Here is a 15361-nt window from a genome sequence, read left to right as displayed (position 1 = left end):
TCCAAACGCGAACTGCGTCCGGTGTCTAAACCATTTTGTCCCATCGGACGGCCCGTCTAAAGCTTGACGTGGCATCATCAGTAGCGCAGCTAGCGCTTGTCAGTCTCCGCCTTTATCGTTCCCGTGCGGCGTAAAGTCTCTTTTATGGGTTTTATCCTCCATTAATACACCGCACCAAACATGTTTACGTTCTCGGAACTTGTCGTGCTCCTCTGCGCGCTTTCTTACACGGCGAGCGGCTATTTTGTGAGCATAGACGCGCACGCGGAGGAGTGTTTCTATGAGCGCGTGAACTCGGGCACGAAGATGGGCCTGATGTTTGAGGTCGCCGAGGGAGGATTTCTGGACATCGACGTGGAGGTGGGCATTAAAATACACTTATAATATCATTAAATGTCATTACAAAGATATGTTCGACCATAAACAGCCTCTATAGGTCAGTGTCTGCTCACACCAGATGGTGGATGAAGCCGGAAGTTAATTGCTGGTTGAGAGTGATTATTAGTGCTTAGATACTGGATAATGTATTTTCTAGACAAGTCGAAGTGAAAGTAACCTGGTTTTGTTTTTAGTAAAAGAAATATTTTGGTATTACCGTAGTGTTTTGGTTCTGGTGTCATGGTAGTTTGTTAGATATTCTCTGAGTACTATATAAATACCATAGCACTGTAATTTCTTTTTAGTGATACACGATATATATCGGCCGATATATGTTAATTTTTAATGTTATCGTTATCAGTCCAATAAGAAAATTTGGTAGATATATCAAAGCCATTAAATATTGTTTTATTACCATCAGCTGAGACACTTCAGATGCAACATGATGGTTTTGAATGGCTTGAAATATGATTGGATAATATATCGGTTATCGGCTTTCAAATGTAAAGAATTATCGGTATTGTCCATAATTTTCATATCGGTAACTTGCATCCCTAATTTTTTTTTATGCAGAAGCTGATGTAATGACAGTGACTGTGCTTCTTGAATGCTCAACACATCTCTGATGTTTAACAGATAACCGGTCCGGACGGGAAGCAGATCTATAAAGGAGACCGCGAGTCCAGTGGGAAGTATTCTGTAGCCGCCCATATGGACGGCACCTACAAGTTCTGCTTCAGCAACAAGATGTCCACCATGACCCCTAAGATTGTGATGTTCACCATCGACATCGGCGAGGCGCCCAAAGGACAGGACATGGAGACAGAGGGTGAGCGGAGAAACTGACACGGGCTTTTCTGGGAAGTTTGTCTTTTGCAACATATGGCAGGGTTTCCACGGTCACGGAAAACCTAGGAATATCGGGGGAGCTTTCAGGGAACGGGGAAAAATCGTGGAAATGATCATTTCTGTAATGTATATAACATTTTCTGTGTAGTTCTAAAATATTGAATTGGCTTAAAATGATAAAATTTCATTCAGTAGTGGCCAAAAGTGATTAACATTTTCACATTTTATAATATTATTTAAACAAATATATATTTTGTAAGGATATTGTGTATTGCGTAGTTAAAGTCGATTGTTTTATTTATGATAACGCAATGAAACATGACAAATTGTGCCGACATAATTTTTAGCCAGGCTGTCATACAAAGAATTATGAACCAACAAAATATTAATAACTGATTATGTTCCAGTCAATGTATGCAATGTATGTTTTTCTTTGCTCCACAGTAAATAAAACCTACTTTGCCTCTTTTGCCAAATAATTTTGTCAGAAAAATACCTTAACCAGGTTTATTGTTTCGTTCTTCTCTCATATTTAAAATATTAAAAAAATATATAAAATACTTGGATTGTTTAATTGAACTTGTATCGTAATTAAAAAACGATATCTCCTCTTCACATCACTCTTGGCCACTACTGTATGTTAGAAAAATATTTAATTGTAATTATTTGACATAAAAAATAATGGTAACACTTTACAATGAGGTCCCATTAATGTTTAGTTAATGCATTCGCTAATAATGACCAAAACATTTGTTCCAGTGTTTATTAATCTTTGTTGGTTAATACAATTATAGGAGGAGATCATAGGGAATATGTTTGTTTCATTCAACATTCATGCTTTTCTGTTGTTCAATAAAAGAACAATTTTCACAAATAAATCACCAAACAAAATGTTGATATTTATATATTTATATGTGAGAGAGTTTGTATACATTACCTCAAATGTCCAATTAATTCCCGTTAAGTTTCCAACTAAGAATATTTCCAAAAAATTCTCCAGCTTAACATCCCATGGAAAGTTTCCGGAAATGTTCCGCCCCTTTGCGACCCTAGCAACAGATACAACTTTTGATTTTAGTTATGTATTAGAAAATGTGTTCAAATTAACTAATATAATGTTTTAGAAGTAGTTTTCATTGTTATTCATACTAACTAATGTATTTATTTAAAGTGTTATCAAAAATATTTTAAAACAACAATTGTTTAATAATAAAGAAGAAAATCTACAGCACTGTTAAAAAAAAAAAATATATATATATATATATATATATATATATATATATATATATATACAGTGCATTGCATAAGTTAATACACCCATGCTAAAGTTGACTAAAAAGAGGAATAAAAAATCATATTTTGGAAATTGAACTTAATGCCTTAATTTAAAAAATTAGGAAAAATCCAACCTTTTAGGACACCAATTTTCTTTGTGAATGAATAATCTATCGTAAATAAATAAATGTTCTTCCTTAAAATACATGGTGCGTAAGTGAGTACACCCCTATGTTAAATTCCCATAGAGGCAGGCAGATTTTTATTTTTAAGTATTTTTTTTATATTAATTTTTAGGATACTATGCATCCTGATAAAGTTCCCTTGGCCTTTGGAATTAAAATAGCCGCACATCATCACATAGCCTTCACCATACCTAGAGATTGGCATGGTTTTATTTCAGTTAGCCTAAAAGCTAGTTTGATTTGCATTGAGAGATGATCTTATGGAAAGTACCCCATGCCAATCTCTAGGTATGGTGAAGGCTATGTGATGATGTGGGGCTATTTTAATTCCAAAGGCCAAGGGAACTTTATCAGGATGCATAGTATCCTAAAAATTAATCCAAAAAAAAAAACTTAAAAATAAAAATCTGCCTGCCTCTATGGGAATTTAACATAGGGGTGTACTCACTTATGCACCCTGTATTTTAAGGAAGGACATTTATTTATTTACGATACATTATTCATTCACAAAGAAAATTGGTGTCCTTAAAGGTTGGGTTTTTCCTAATTTTTTAAATTAAGGCATTAAGTTCAATTTCCAAAAGATGATTTTTTATTCCTCTTTTTAGTCAACTTTAGCATGGGTGTATTAACTTATGCATTGCACTGTATATATATATAATATATATATATATTTTTTTTTTTACCTCTAACATGACTTTGTTCCCTCTCCAGGAGGTGGTGACAGCTGGGATGGTAGGAATAGACTGTATAATAGATTGTTTTAACATCGGTTGAGCTTTAAACTTCAATCTAACACTTGCACCTGTGAATATAAAGACGTGTGAGCAATGATCTGAACATTTACTGACTTAAAGATGCTGTATAACAGCGAAGAGTGAGCTGTGGCTTTTGTGTTGAAGATATAACATGAGTGTTTTATCAGAGAAGAGGTTTATTTGAAGTTCCCATTGCCTGATTTGAATTATTAATTGTAGGCCGTTCTGGTTTAATGCTGTATATATGAGGAGTGTGTTTTTTATTAATGCACCAAAAACTAAAACTGTTTATGACCTTGTCGACTCTTGCATGAGTAATATGAGGTTATGTGATTACAAACTTGAATATTGCTGTGTGTATAAATTGGGTGTGCTGTATTGTGTTGCACGATGCATACGCCGCAATTTGTTTGTGTTGATACAATCACCGTGAGTAAAATCCTATTCATTTATTTCCAGCTCACCAGAATAAGCTGGAGGAGATGATCAACGAGCTGGCGGTTGCCATGACAGCGGTCAAACACGAGCAGGAATACATGGAGGTCCGAGAGAGAATACACCGTGCAAGTAAGACATCCTCACTGATCGTGTGTGTGTGTGTGTGTGTTACATATTAACATAATTAGGAGAATTGTTTGTCCGTCTGTTTTAAACGATGGAATGGAATGTTTTTTGAAAGTCAGGTCAAAAGATCATTCTATCATCATCCCGGAAGTTTAAATGGCTGTTCTATTATTATTATTATTATTATTATTATTATCATCTTTTGAAATATGCATGTTTAAATGGCCTTTAAATTATTATTAATATTATTATTCCATTTTCAAATATGAAAACAGCAGAAATATGCATGTTTAAATGGCCTTTAAATTATTATTAATATTATTATTCCATTTTCAAATATGAAAACAGCAGAAATATGCATGTTTAAATGGGCTTTAAATTATTATTATTATTTTTCCATTTTCAAATATGAAAACAGCAGAAATATGCATGTTTAAATGGCCTTTAAATTATTATTAATATTATTTTTACATTTTGAAATATGAAAACAGCAGAAATATGCATGTTTAAATGGGCTTTAAATTATTATTATTAATATTATTACATTTTGAAATATGAAAGTAGCAGAAATATGCATGTTTAAATGGCCTTTGAATTTTTTTTTACCCCCAAAAAATGCATGTTTAAATGGCCTTTATTATTTATATTTTGAACTATGAAATCAGAAGAAATATGCATGTTTATATGGCATTGATTTAAATTAATATTATTATTACATTTTGAAGTATGAAAGTAGCAAAAATATGCATGTTTAAATGACCTTTGAAAGATTTTTTTGTGACTCCAGAAAAAAAATATGCATGTTTAAATGTCCTTTAAATCATTATTATTATTATTATTTAAATTTTGAAAAATGAAAGTAGCAGAAATATGCATGTTAAAACGGGCTTTGAATTATAATTTTTTACATTGCCCTGACATGAACCCAGCCAAATTAAGCATCTTTAATTGGCCTTTGAATTATTTAATTTGACCTTTTCACCTTGAAATGTTAAGCTTGCCTCTGACTGTGTATTTTTGTCTGTGTCCTCCAGTCAATGACAACACGAACAGCCGGGTGGTGCTCTGGTCCTTCTTCGAGGCCCTGGTGCTGGTGGCCATGACCCTCGGACAGATTTACTACCTGAAGAGATTCTTTGAAGTGCGGAGAGTCGTATAAAAACCCTCAACATAAACACACTGAGTCCGTGATTTACCAGTTTCTCGAATTGGACGTCCAATTCAACAGAGATCAGAAGAACTTGGTTGTTCGCTAGTCCATCAGTCATTTTGTTTTTATTTGCCCCAGTTGTAGATCTCTCCATTGTTTGTTTTGGTAAAGGGTGCAAGTTCGGTTAAGAATTGTTAATTATTTGATTTTGTTTTAGCCCAACTTGTGTAATTTTATTTGGAACAGGCATCTTTTTATTTTTATTTTGCTTGGTGTTTTTTCTCCAGTACTGTTACAACTGCACATTACTACAAGAATGAAGTAAAGGTGATGTTATGGCGTTCCCCCAATGAAAGAACATGCTTTAGGATTGTATGAAATAGCATGATTAATAATTACGCTATAACAAAGCCATTGTTGTGAAATGGGAAGTCAGTAGTCACTGACGTGAATCAAGACAAATGTCAGGAACTGTCCCGACAAACACATTTCATGCCACATTCACTGCTCATTATCATATTTAGTTATGCCAACAACCTCCATGGCACATATTTAAAGCTGATGCTGGTAAAGTGGTAAAAATGACTTTCTGGTGTGTTTTTAAATGTTTAGGCAGGGTAGGCCCAGTTTCTTTTTCTGCTCTCTCTCTATCTTCAGTTTCTTCATATGGGGAGTACTTTATGTAGTTTTGTACTGTTTTTGTTGTCTAAACCAACTCTTATAAATAAAATGCAAGATTATTTGGCTAAGACTACTGGGAAACTGATGATAAAACTGTAAACTTCTGAAGTTCAATGAATATGTATGTCAAATATGAATTTGATTTAATAAACCTGAAACATGTTCTTAAAATGTCTCCTTTTTTTAATCATATGCCATGTTTTTGTTCCACGTGACCCATGCCTCAAACTCAGACTCTAATCTGTACACTTGCCATTTCATGCGTTATTTTTATTTATATGTTATAACATTAAATGCTGCTCTTCCAAAAATATCGCTGCTATTTTTATTTTTATTTATTTTTTATTCATAAGTTATTGTCACAGACCATGGTGTTGTCACGTGGTACATGTTATCTTTCTAAGCGCTGCTGATGAGTACGGACCAATCGTATATTCAGTGACCTAAACTTTGAAATTTTAGGTCATTTACCCCCAAAAAATACATTTATTTAAACGATTATGCTTATTATATAAAGGCAAATAAGAGGAACATCATTCCCCGGAGGAAGACTGGTGTCCTACAGAGGCGATGCGGAACGTTTGTAACAGCCTCATGTTTCCCACACGGAGCATATTGCGTGTAGCACACATCTTCTCCTCATGTGTTTACTTTCATGGACCAGACTCATCTAAACTCTTAAACTATGGAAAACATTAACGACGGAAAATGGGAGTGTTTACCCGTGAAATTACATGAAAGCATATTACAGACTCTTACAGAGCTGAAATTTACACATATGACTCCTGTTCAGGTAACAACGTTATTCATTTGATTAGTACTCTATCTGTACTCGCATGTTTCTCATCAGATTATTTACAGTTCAGTTTTTTCTCAACTTCAGGCTGCCTGCATCCCTCTTTTTATGAGTAATAAAGATGTTGCTGCTGAAGCGGTGAGTGTTTAAATATGTATTTTCTATTATAATATGACATCTGTCTGAGGATATGTCTCAGATATGTTTCATAATCAATGTAATTTCAGGTGACTGGCAGTGGGAAGACTCTGGCATTTGTGATTCCTGCATTAGAAATTCTCCTAAAGCGAGAAGAGAAGTTAAAAAAGATGCAGGTGTGCATTAAGTTGATAATTTTAACATATAGTTTATGCTTTCTCCTTGTTCTTCACATGTTTGCTGAAAGAAGTCGGTGTAGTTCATGTTCATTTCTATTGTACTTGTGTGTTCAGGTTGGTGCGTTGATCGTAACTCCCACCCGTGAGCTGGCACTGCAGATCAGTGAGGTGATGGGCCGCTTTCTGCAGGGATTTCCTCAGTTTAGGTGAGTTTAAAGCATCTACGGTATCTACTGTACTGTACTAAATCTGACAACATGTGTGTCTGTTTTTAGCCAGATCCTCTTGATTGGTGGAAGCAACCCTATCGAGGATGTAGAGAAGTTAAAGACTCAGGGGTGAGTATTTTAGACTGCTATTTTCTACCATCTAAAACTAAATCCGGAATAATATAAGCAAATACAATGTCCTGTGCACTTTGTAGAGCCAATATCATAATTGCGACCCCTGGCCGATTAGAGGACATGTTTAGGAGGAAGGCTGATGGACTTGATTTGGCCACCGCTGTGAAGTCTCTGGATGTTCTAGTCCTGGATGAGGCTGACAGATTGCTGGACATGGGTTTTGAAGCCAGGTAATGTTCTTCTATCATCAGTCAGAAGAAAAAAAAAATCCAAAATAATAGGCAATACAATTCATACGCATTTAATTTTAATTTGCATCACTTTTGTTGTAATATGCATTGGGTGTATTTAAATTAATAGTTCACTTAAAGGGATACTTCACCGATTAGCATTAAGCTTTGTACCAGTAGAAACCCGGTAGTATTTTCGAGTGACCGCGCTTCCCTCCCTCATGTCACCCTGAGACGAGAGATTTCTGTATTGTGTGTCTGGAAAAAAACCTCCGATGACGCAAAAATCGTCATTTATCGTCATCAGAGGCTCTTTTGTCCAGAGGCGAGAGACTCCAGCCAGTAAGAGGAGCTCGTCCCGCATGTCTTCAACCCGCCCATAGGGGGATCTCACGATAAAACACCGTCTTTTCAGTTTCGAGTCGACTAGTAGCCTAGCTGTATCATTTCTCCCGATACTGCCCTCTGTAACCGGTAGGCGTGGCTTGGGAGTGTCCTCGTAGGGCAGCGAAGCAAGTGCATTCTGGGAGTTGTTGTCTTTCATCCACATGAGCCAAAAATACATTTTCTGGCTTTTCTCAGTCTAGAAGGCACCAACTTCTAAAATAATTTCACATTTCTACTACATAAATGACCCAATTTAAATACACATTCATCTTTCCAGCGGTGAAATATCCCTTTAAAGTGAAAATTCTGTTATCGTTTACTCACCCTCATGTCATTCCAAACTTCTATGACTTTTTTTCTTCTGTGGACAATGGAAGTCAATGGGAACCAAAACTGTTTGATTACCAACATTCTTCAAAATATCTTCCTTTGTGTTCATGAGGTTTTGAACGACATGAGGGAGTGTAAGTGATGACATAGATTTCATATTTGGGTGGACTGTCCCTTTAAAAAGATGATGCCTAATTTGCATATTCTGATGTTATTTAAAGGGGTGGTATAATACCCTTTTCACAAGATGTAAAATAAGTCTCTGATGTCCCCAGAGTGTGTATGTGAAGTTTTAGCTCAAAACACCCCACAGATATTTTTATATAGCATGTTAAAATTGTCACTTTTTGAGAGCGAGCAAAAACGCACCGTTTTGTGTCTGTTCCTTCAAATGCAAATGAGCTGCTGCTCCCGGCACAGGGGGCGGAGCTTCAACAGCTCGTGTCATTTTACCTCACACAGACGCAAAATTTCAAAAACTTTTAGCCTTTTATGTTCAAACCGGAGTCAGACAATGATGGAGAGACTCAAGAAGAAGTGACAACATGTAGAAGCAACAGCACATTTCTGAATGGTTAGTTGATGAGTTTATGTAGCTGATGTGTAGTTATCTTCTAGTCATTAATTAGCATATTCTGTCATGATAATCTATAAATCATGTTCCGGGGGCGGGGTTTATGTAAATTTTAGGGTTGGTGATGTCACTAACCCTGGAGGAATGTGGTGTAGTCTCTACCAGCCGTTTGTTGTAGTCCTTAAAAAGCGATTTCTGTAAAAGCAAATATCTCCCTTTGCTTTGAACTTTGAGCGTCGTAACTTTGCAGATGTTGTTTATGCTCAAACAGCAACATTACACACTAACTAAAGTTAGAAAAGTGAAATCATAATCAACCACCCCTTTAAGGAACAATGAAAGTCTATTAACTAATGCAGTTTTTTCTTTGCCTCTGCAGTTTAAACACTATTCTGGGGTATTTACCCAAGCAGCGACGCACGGGTCTGTTCTCCGCCACGCAGACGCAGGAGCTGGAGAAGTTGGTGAGGGCAGGTCTGCGCAACCCTGTGCGGATCACAGTCAAGGAGAAAGGAGTGGCAGCTTCCAACGTTCAGAAAACACCAGCCAGACTCAGCAATTATTACACAGTGAGTCATCGGGAACCTTCTGGAACAAGCAGGGACTGGTTCACACATTCATGCCTGTTCATGGGGCGTTTCAGTTAATTATGACATGAAATCAGTATTGATTGACTTTAAGGGATATTTCACCGCTGGAAAGATGAATGTGTATTTAAATTGGGTCATTTATGTAGTAGAAATGTGAAATTATTTTAGAAGTTGGTGCCTTCTAGACTGAGAAAAGACAGAAAATGTATTTTTGGCTCATGTGGATGAAAGACAACAACTCCCAGAATGCACTTGCTTCGCTGCCCTACGAGGCCACTCCCAAGCCACGCCTACCGGTTACAGAGGGCAGTATCGGGAGAAATGATTCAGCTAGGCTCAAGGGGGCAGCATTTCATATTATGTTGAAGTTTCCCTGGGCGCCGCCATTGGCTAGCAGACCATCACCTGCTGTTAGCATCCCATTGACTCCCATTCATTTTGGCGTCACTTTGACAGCGAATAACTTTACATCTGAGGCGTTTAAAGACTCCATTTGTCCATTATTTATTTCTAAAGAAACACGAAAATGTATAAAAGGCTCCATTACCTTGTATCTTACGTTATGGCCCCGTAGAAGCAGTTTTTGTAAAAATAGGCTAATGATTGCGTCATACCCACGCGACTCTCTATTGCACAGTAGAGAGATTACCGTATGGACGGGAGGAGAAGCTCGCGCGCAATCGGGGGGACGTGGAGGCAAAATGGCAAAGTAATTAATCAGAATACATAGCAAAAGTTCCTCCTGCTCCTAGCTCATGGACAGCTCCTACTCACACTCTCCGTCTCTGCAAGTTTCGGAAGGGAATGATTCAGATTTCTCTCGGCACAGCTACTAGAAGACAGACGGGTTGCTCACGTCACATCTCCGTCGTCAAGCTCAGTTTGAGTCTGTGCAGTACGCTCAGCCATCAGGAAGTTAGTGCTTCTAATTGACTTTACTTTCCTCCGTTGAATCCAATGGGGTCGCTGTGTCCAGTTTATATACTGTCTATGGCTAGGCTACTAGTCGACTCGAAACTGAAAAGACGGCGTTTTATCGTGAGATCCCCCTATGGGCGGGTTGAAGACATGCGGGACGAGCTCCTCCTACTGGCTGGAGTCTCTCGCCTCTGGACAGAAAAGCCTCTGATGACGACAAATGATGATTTTTGCGTCATCAGAGGTTTTCTTCCAGACACACAATACAGAAATCTCTCGTCTCAGGGGGACATGAGGGAGGGAAGCACGGTCACTCGAAAATACTACCGGGTTTCTACTGATACAAAGCTTAATGCTAATCGGTGAAGTATCCCTTTAATAATACAAGTTCTTTGTCTCATTATGAACAATGTGACTTGGGTATATAAGCTTGTTTGCACTAATTTTCAATTTTTCTGTTGTTTATCTGAACATGTAGATGTGTCGAGCAGAAGAGAAGTTCAACACTCTGGTGGCGTTTCTCAGGCAGCACAAACATGAGAAGCAGCTTGTGTTCTTCAGGTTTGTTTGACTGATTTTGCCACATATTACTAATAAAAATTTTGGCATAATTAAGATTTCTTTTCATGTTTTTTTCTCTTCTGCTCACCAAGGCTTTCAAATAGAGAGTTTTCTATTTCTGTTTTTAAATGAGATTTTTTTTGATGAATAGAAAGTTTAAAAGGACAGCATTGATTTGAAATGAAAATCTTTTGTAACATTATAAATGTCTTTACTGTTACTGTTTTGATTGATTTTAATGTGTTCTTGCTGGAAAAAAAAAAAAACTTTTTAACTTGAAATTCAGATTTCCATCACAGGAATAAATTTTAAAATAATAAAGTTATAAAATTTACTGTAAAATGACTGTATATTTACTGGTCAAACAATAAATTCAGCATTGGTGAGCAGAGGAGACTTCTTTCAAAAACATTTAAAAAAATCTTAATTATTCCTAACTTTTGGCGGTAGAGTAAATCTGAATAATATTGTCCAACCATCCTAACGTTATATCCTTCTCCTTTGTACCCACAGCACCTGCGCCTGTGTGGAGTATTTCGGTAAAGCCCTGGAAGTCTTGATCAAGAACGTCAGCATCCACTGCATCCACGGGAAGATGAAACATAAACGAAACAAGATCTTTGCAGATTTCCGCGCGCTGAAGAGGTAATGGACTGCATCATGTCTTTCTACATATTCACCGAGAGGAAGTTATAGAGGAAGAATAAGTGCATTATGCTTGTATGCAGTGGGATTCTCGTGTGCACAGACGTCATGGCGAGAGGCATCGACATACCGGAAATGAACTGGGTGATTCAGTATGATCCACCAAGCAGTGCGAGGTAACCAGGACATGCATGAACATACTTGAGCTCAAAAGTGTGTACTTGGAATCGTTTATTACATAATTTATTTCATGCTTTGATTAGTGCTCATAAAGTCAGCTGACGTGAGGTTAGTGGCGTTACAGCATCTAAGGCACTGTTTACACCTGGTATAATGCCCTTTTCACAAGATGTAAAATAAGTCTCTGATGTCCCCAGAGTGTGTATGTGAAGTTTTAGCTCAAAATACCCCACAGATATTTTTATATAGCATGTTAAAATTGTCACTTTTTGAGTGTGAGCAAAAACGCACAGTTTTTGTGCCTGTCCCTTTAAATGCAAATGAGCTGCTGCTCCCGGCACAGGGGGCGGAGATTCAACAGCTTTCACTCACACAGACATGCACTGAAAATTTCAAAACTTTTAGCCTTTTATGTTCAAACGGGATTCAGACAATGATGGAGAGACTCAAGAAGAAGTGACAACATGTAGAAGCAACAGGACATTTCTGAATGGTTAGTTGATGAATTTATGAAGCTGATGTGTAGTTATCTTCTAGTCACTAATTAGCATATTCTGTCTTGATAATCTATAAATCGTGTTCAGGAGGCGGGGTTTATGTAAATTCTAGGGTTGGTGATGTCACTAACCCGGGAGGAATGTGGTGTAGTCTCTACCAGCCGTTTGTTGTAGTCCTTAAAAAGCGATTTCTTTAAGTAAGGGTTAATGCCCGACGAGGTGTCCATTATCAGGTTTTAATGGACGACGGCGAGGCGTGAACCGTCCGACGCGCAGCGGAGGTTGCCTCCGCCGAAGTCCATTAATACCTGACAATGGACACCTCGAAGGGCATTAACCCGCTTATACCATGGTCACTTACGAAAGAAAGAAATATTTAATCAATTAATAATACTTTAATGTGTTTTAGAGTAAAAATCGTGAGGGTTTTTATTTATTAAGTCGAGCGCACTATTTAATATCTCCCGTATACAGGCGTTGCTAAGCAACGTGGCCACAGCGACCCGACCGCAGCAGTTGATCAGTGAGTTTGAGCCAGCGCAATCATTTAGAACTGTCATCAGGCAAATTGACGGGACGCCTTTCCTAGGTGTACATTATCACTTTTTAATGGACACCCTGCAGCCAATCAGAATCGAGTATTCACCCAGACCATGGTATAAAAGCAAATATCTCCCTTTGCTTTGAACTTTAAGCGTTGTAACTTTGCAGATGTTGTTTATGCTCAAACAGCAACATTACACACTAACTAAAGTTAGAAAAGTGAAATCATAATCAACCACCCCTTTAAGATATGTTTTGGTAGTGGACGACACTAAAGTAAATACAGGTGTAAACAGGGTCTAAAACATTTTGAGCTTGTCCACTTTCGACCACTTCCAGAGGCAGTTGAAAACACATTAGACTGGATTGCTTTCCTAGTGTAGACGCTCATGAGGTCAAATGTGTTCAAACAGCCACTAAAGACCATCTACTCTCCGTCTACTGACCTCATGAGTGAACATTATGGGAAGTACGCTAGTTAGACGGGATTTAAACTTTGTCAGCCATACATTTACTCGCCCATAGACCCTACCCTTGAAGAAATCAGGACAGAAGTGGTTGAAAGTGGATAAAAAGTGGACAGTATAAATATAACTTTTGAGTTCTTTGCGAGCGAATGCAAAGTTTTGAAATATAATTTACCGCGTCCCTTTAGGGGCTCTGTATCAAACAAAATGAGCAATTCTTAAAATAAAATTAAAAGGAAAACTGAAAATAAAAGTTAATTCAAAATATGAATTAATAGTATTTATAAAAGAATACTGTTTTAAATGTGACTACTATTTGAATGTTTTGTGCATGCACTGGTAATTTTTGTCATCATATTTCCATTAGTTCCTTTGTGCATCGGTGTGGAAGAACTGCACGTATCGGAAACCAAGGCAGCGCTCTCGTCTTTCTTCTGCCGATGGAAGAGTCGTATGTACATTTCCTGTCCATTAATCAAAAGGTAAGTCAGAGAGAAACTTCATCTCACATACAAACTATCAGTGAGAATCACGGCACTTAGAAATAGGGCAAAAAAATAAGACTTTAAACACTGAAAATTGCATTTGGCTGAAGCTTTTATCTAGAGCAACTTGCATTGATGTGCATCTTCTCAGCTCATGCATTCCCTGGGAATTGAACCCATAACCTTGGTGTTCAGATATTAGTGCACATTCTATTATTGTTATTCTATATTATGGAGTTTAAGTTTATAAAATAGTGTTTTTTCCCCACAGTGTCCCCTTCAGTTGTTTCCTCCAGTGAAAGACGTGGTTGATGTTCTGCCTAAAGTGAAGCTGTTGGCTTTACGTGACAGAGCGATGTTTGAGAAGGGCATGAAAGCCTTTGTGTCGTGTGTGCAGGCGTACGCCAAACATGAGTGTAGTTTGATATTTCGCATTAAAGGTGAGTGACTTTGTGTCACACATTTCATAAGAGGCATAATCAAGATAATTCACCTGATTAAAAATTATGTTTATCTCGTACAGACCTGGATTTTGCTGCTCTGGCCCAAGGCTTTGCTCTCCTCCGTTTGCCCAAAATGCCTGAACTGAAAGGAAAGACCTTCCCCAACTTCAAACCGGTGACCATCGACACCGACGCCATCCGGTTCAAAGATAAAAACAGGGAGAAACTGAGACAGAAAAGACTGGCGGAGCAGAAAGAGAAAGAGAAAGAGAAGCCATTGAGGAAGAACTTCATCAAGAACAAATCCTGGTCCAAGCAGAAGATCAAGAAGGATAGGAAGAAAAAGAAGACAGCCAAAAGAAAACTGGATGACGTATGTTGTTCTTATTTTTCTCTTTCTGAATCCAAATTTGACGAGTATGTATATAAAAAATAGAAATCTGGTTAAACTGCTCTTAAAGGGTTAGTTCACCCAAAAATGAAATTTCTGTCAGTAATTACTCTCCCTCATGTTGTTCCAACCCCGTCAGTCTTTCGTTCATCTTCAGAGTCGTTATTTTTGTTTGTTCTCGTCGCTTGATAAACTTAAGGTTGAGCCACTGTAGTCATTTGGACTATTTTAACGATGTCTTTACTAACTTTTCTGGGATGGCAGATCTCGATTACCTAGAAGCCTATGGAGGAGTGAGACAGCTCTCAGATTTCATCAAAAATATCTTAATTTGTGTTCTGAAGATGAACGAAAGTCTTACGGGGTTGGAACAACATGAGGGAGAGTAATTACTGACAGAATTATCATTTTTGGGTGAACTATCCCTTTAATGGAGTCAATGGGATACTCTCTAAAGTCTCACTGCTAAACTTGTGTGGTCACAGGAATCAGATGCTGAGGACGAAGACTTGAACGAGCTCTTAAGTGACACGCGTCTGCTGAAGAAACTCAAGAAAGGAAAGATCAGTGAAGAGGACTTTGACAAGCACATTTGTTCACATGCCAAACAAACAGAAACACACAGTCCTGATGGAGAATGATGTCGTTTGACTTCAATATGTACATATGCTGTATCGTTCTGACTGTCCTGTACAAGTACATGGATGCATTCATCACAAATGTGCTTTTGTACTATCTTCCATATACTTCAAATAATGAAATAAAGATTTATATTGGAAATGTAAGAGTGTTTTCAAGCCCAGGGTCTCTTTTGGAAATTATA

At 37.5% G+C, this 15361-nt stretch overlaps 2 protein-coding genes across 2 annotated transcripts; both read left to right on the top strand.

Moving 5' to 3' along the window:
• Positions 1–55: 55 nt before the first annotated feature.
• tmed2 (transmembrane p24 trafficking protein 2) lies at positions 56–6011 on the top strand. The gene is made up of 4 exons (XM_084104905.1): positions 56–360; positions 1015–1207; positions 3905–4012; positions 5044–6011. The coding sequence occupies exons 1-4, from the start codon at positions 181–183 to the stop codon at positions 5166–5168; spliced, it is 606 nt and encodes a 201-aa protein (XP_083961031.1). The 5' UTR covers positions 56–180; the 3' UTR covers positions 5169–6011.
• A 432-nt stretch (positions 6012–6443) lies between these two features.
• Positions 6444–15323, top strand: ddx55 (DEAD (Asp-Glu-Ala-Asp) box polypeptide 55). Its single transcript, XM_084105070.1, has 14 exons — positions 6444–6633; positions 6724–6774; positions 6864–6950; positions 7068–7159; positions 7229–7291; positions 7378–7527; positions 9198–9387; positions 10805–10887; positions 11401–11532; positions 11616–11708; positions 13587–13701; positions 13976–14144; positions 14228–14520; positions 15024–15323. Exons 1-14 carry the CDS (start codon positions 6526–6528, stop codon positions 15177–15179), a joined length of 1782 nt encoding a protein of 593 aa, XP_083961196.1. The 5' UTR covers positions 6444–6525; the 3' UTR covers positions 15180–15323.
• The last annotated feature ends 38 nt before the right edge of the window (positions 15324–15361 follow it).

Source organism: Abramis brama (assembly GCF_963993115.1).
Source record: "Abramis brama genome assembly, chromosome: 25".
Lineage (NCBI taxonomy): Eukaryota > Metazoa > Chordata > Actinopteri > Cypriniformes > Leuciscidae > Abramis > Abramis brama.
Note: the sequence above shows the minus strand (reverse complement) of the source record. Positions and strands in the feature narration are given on the sequence as shown.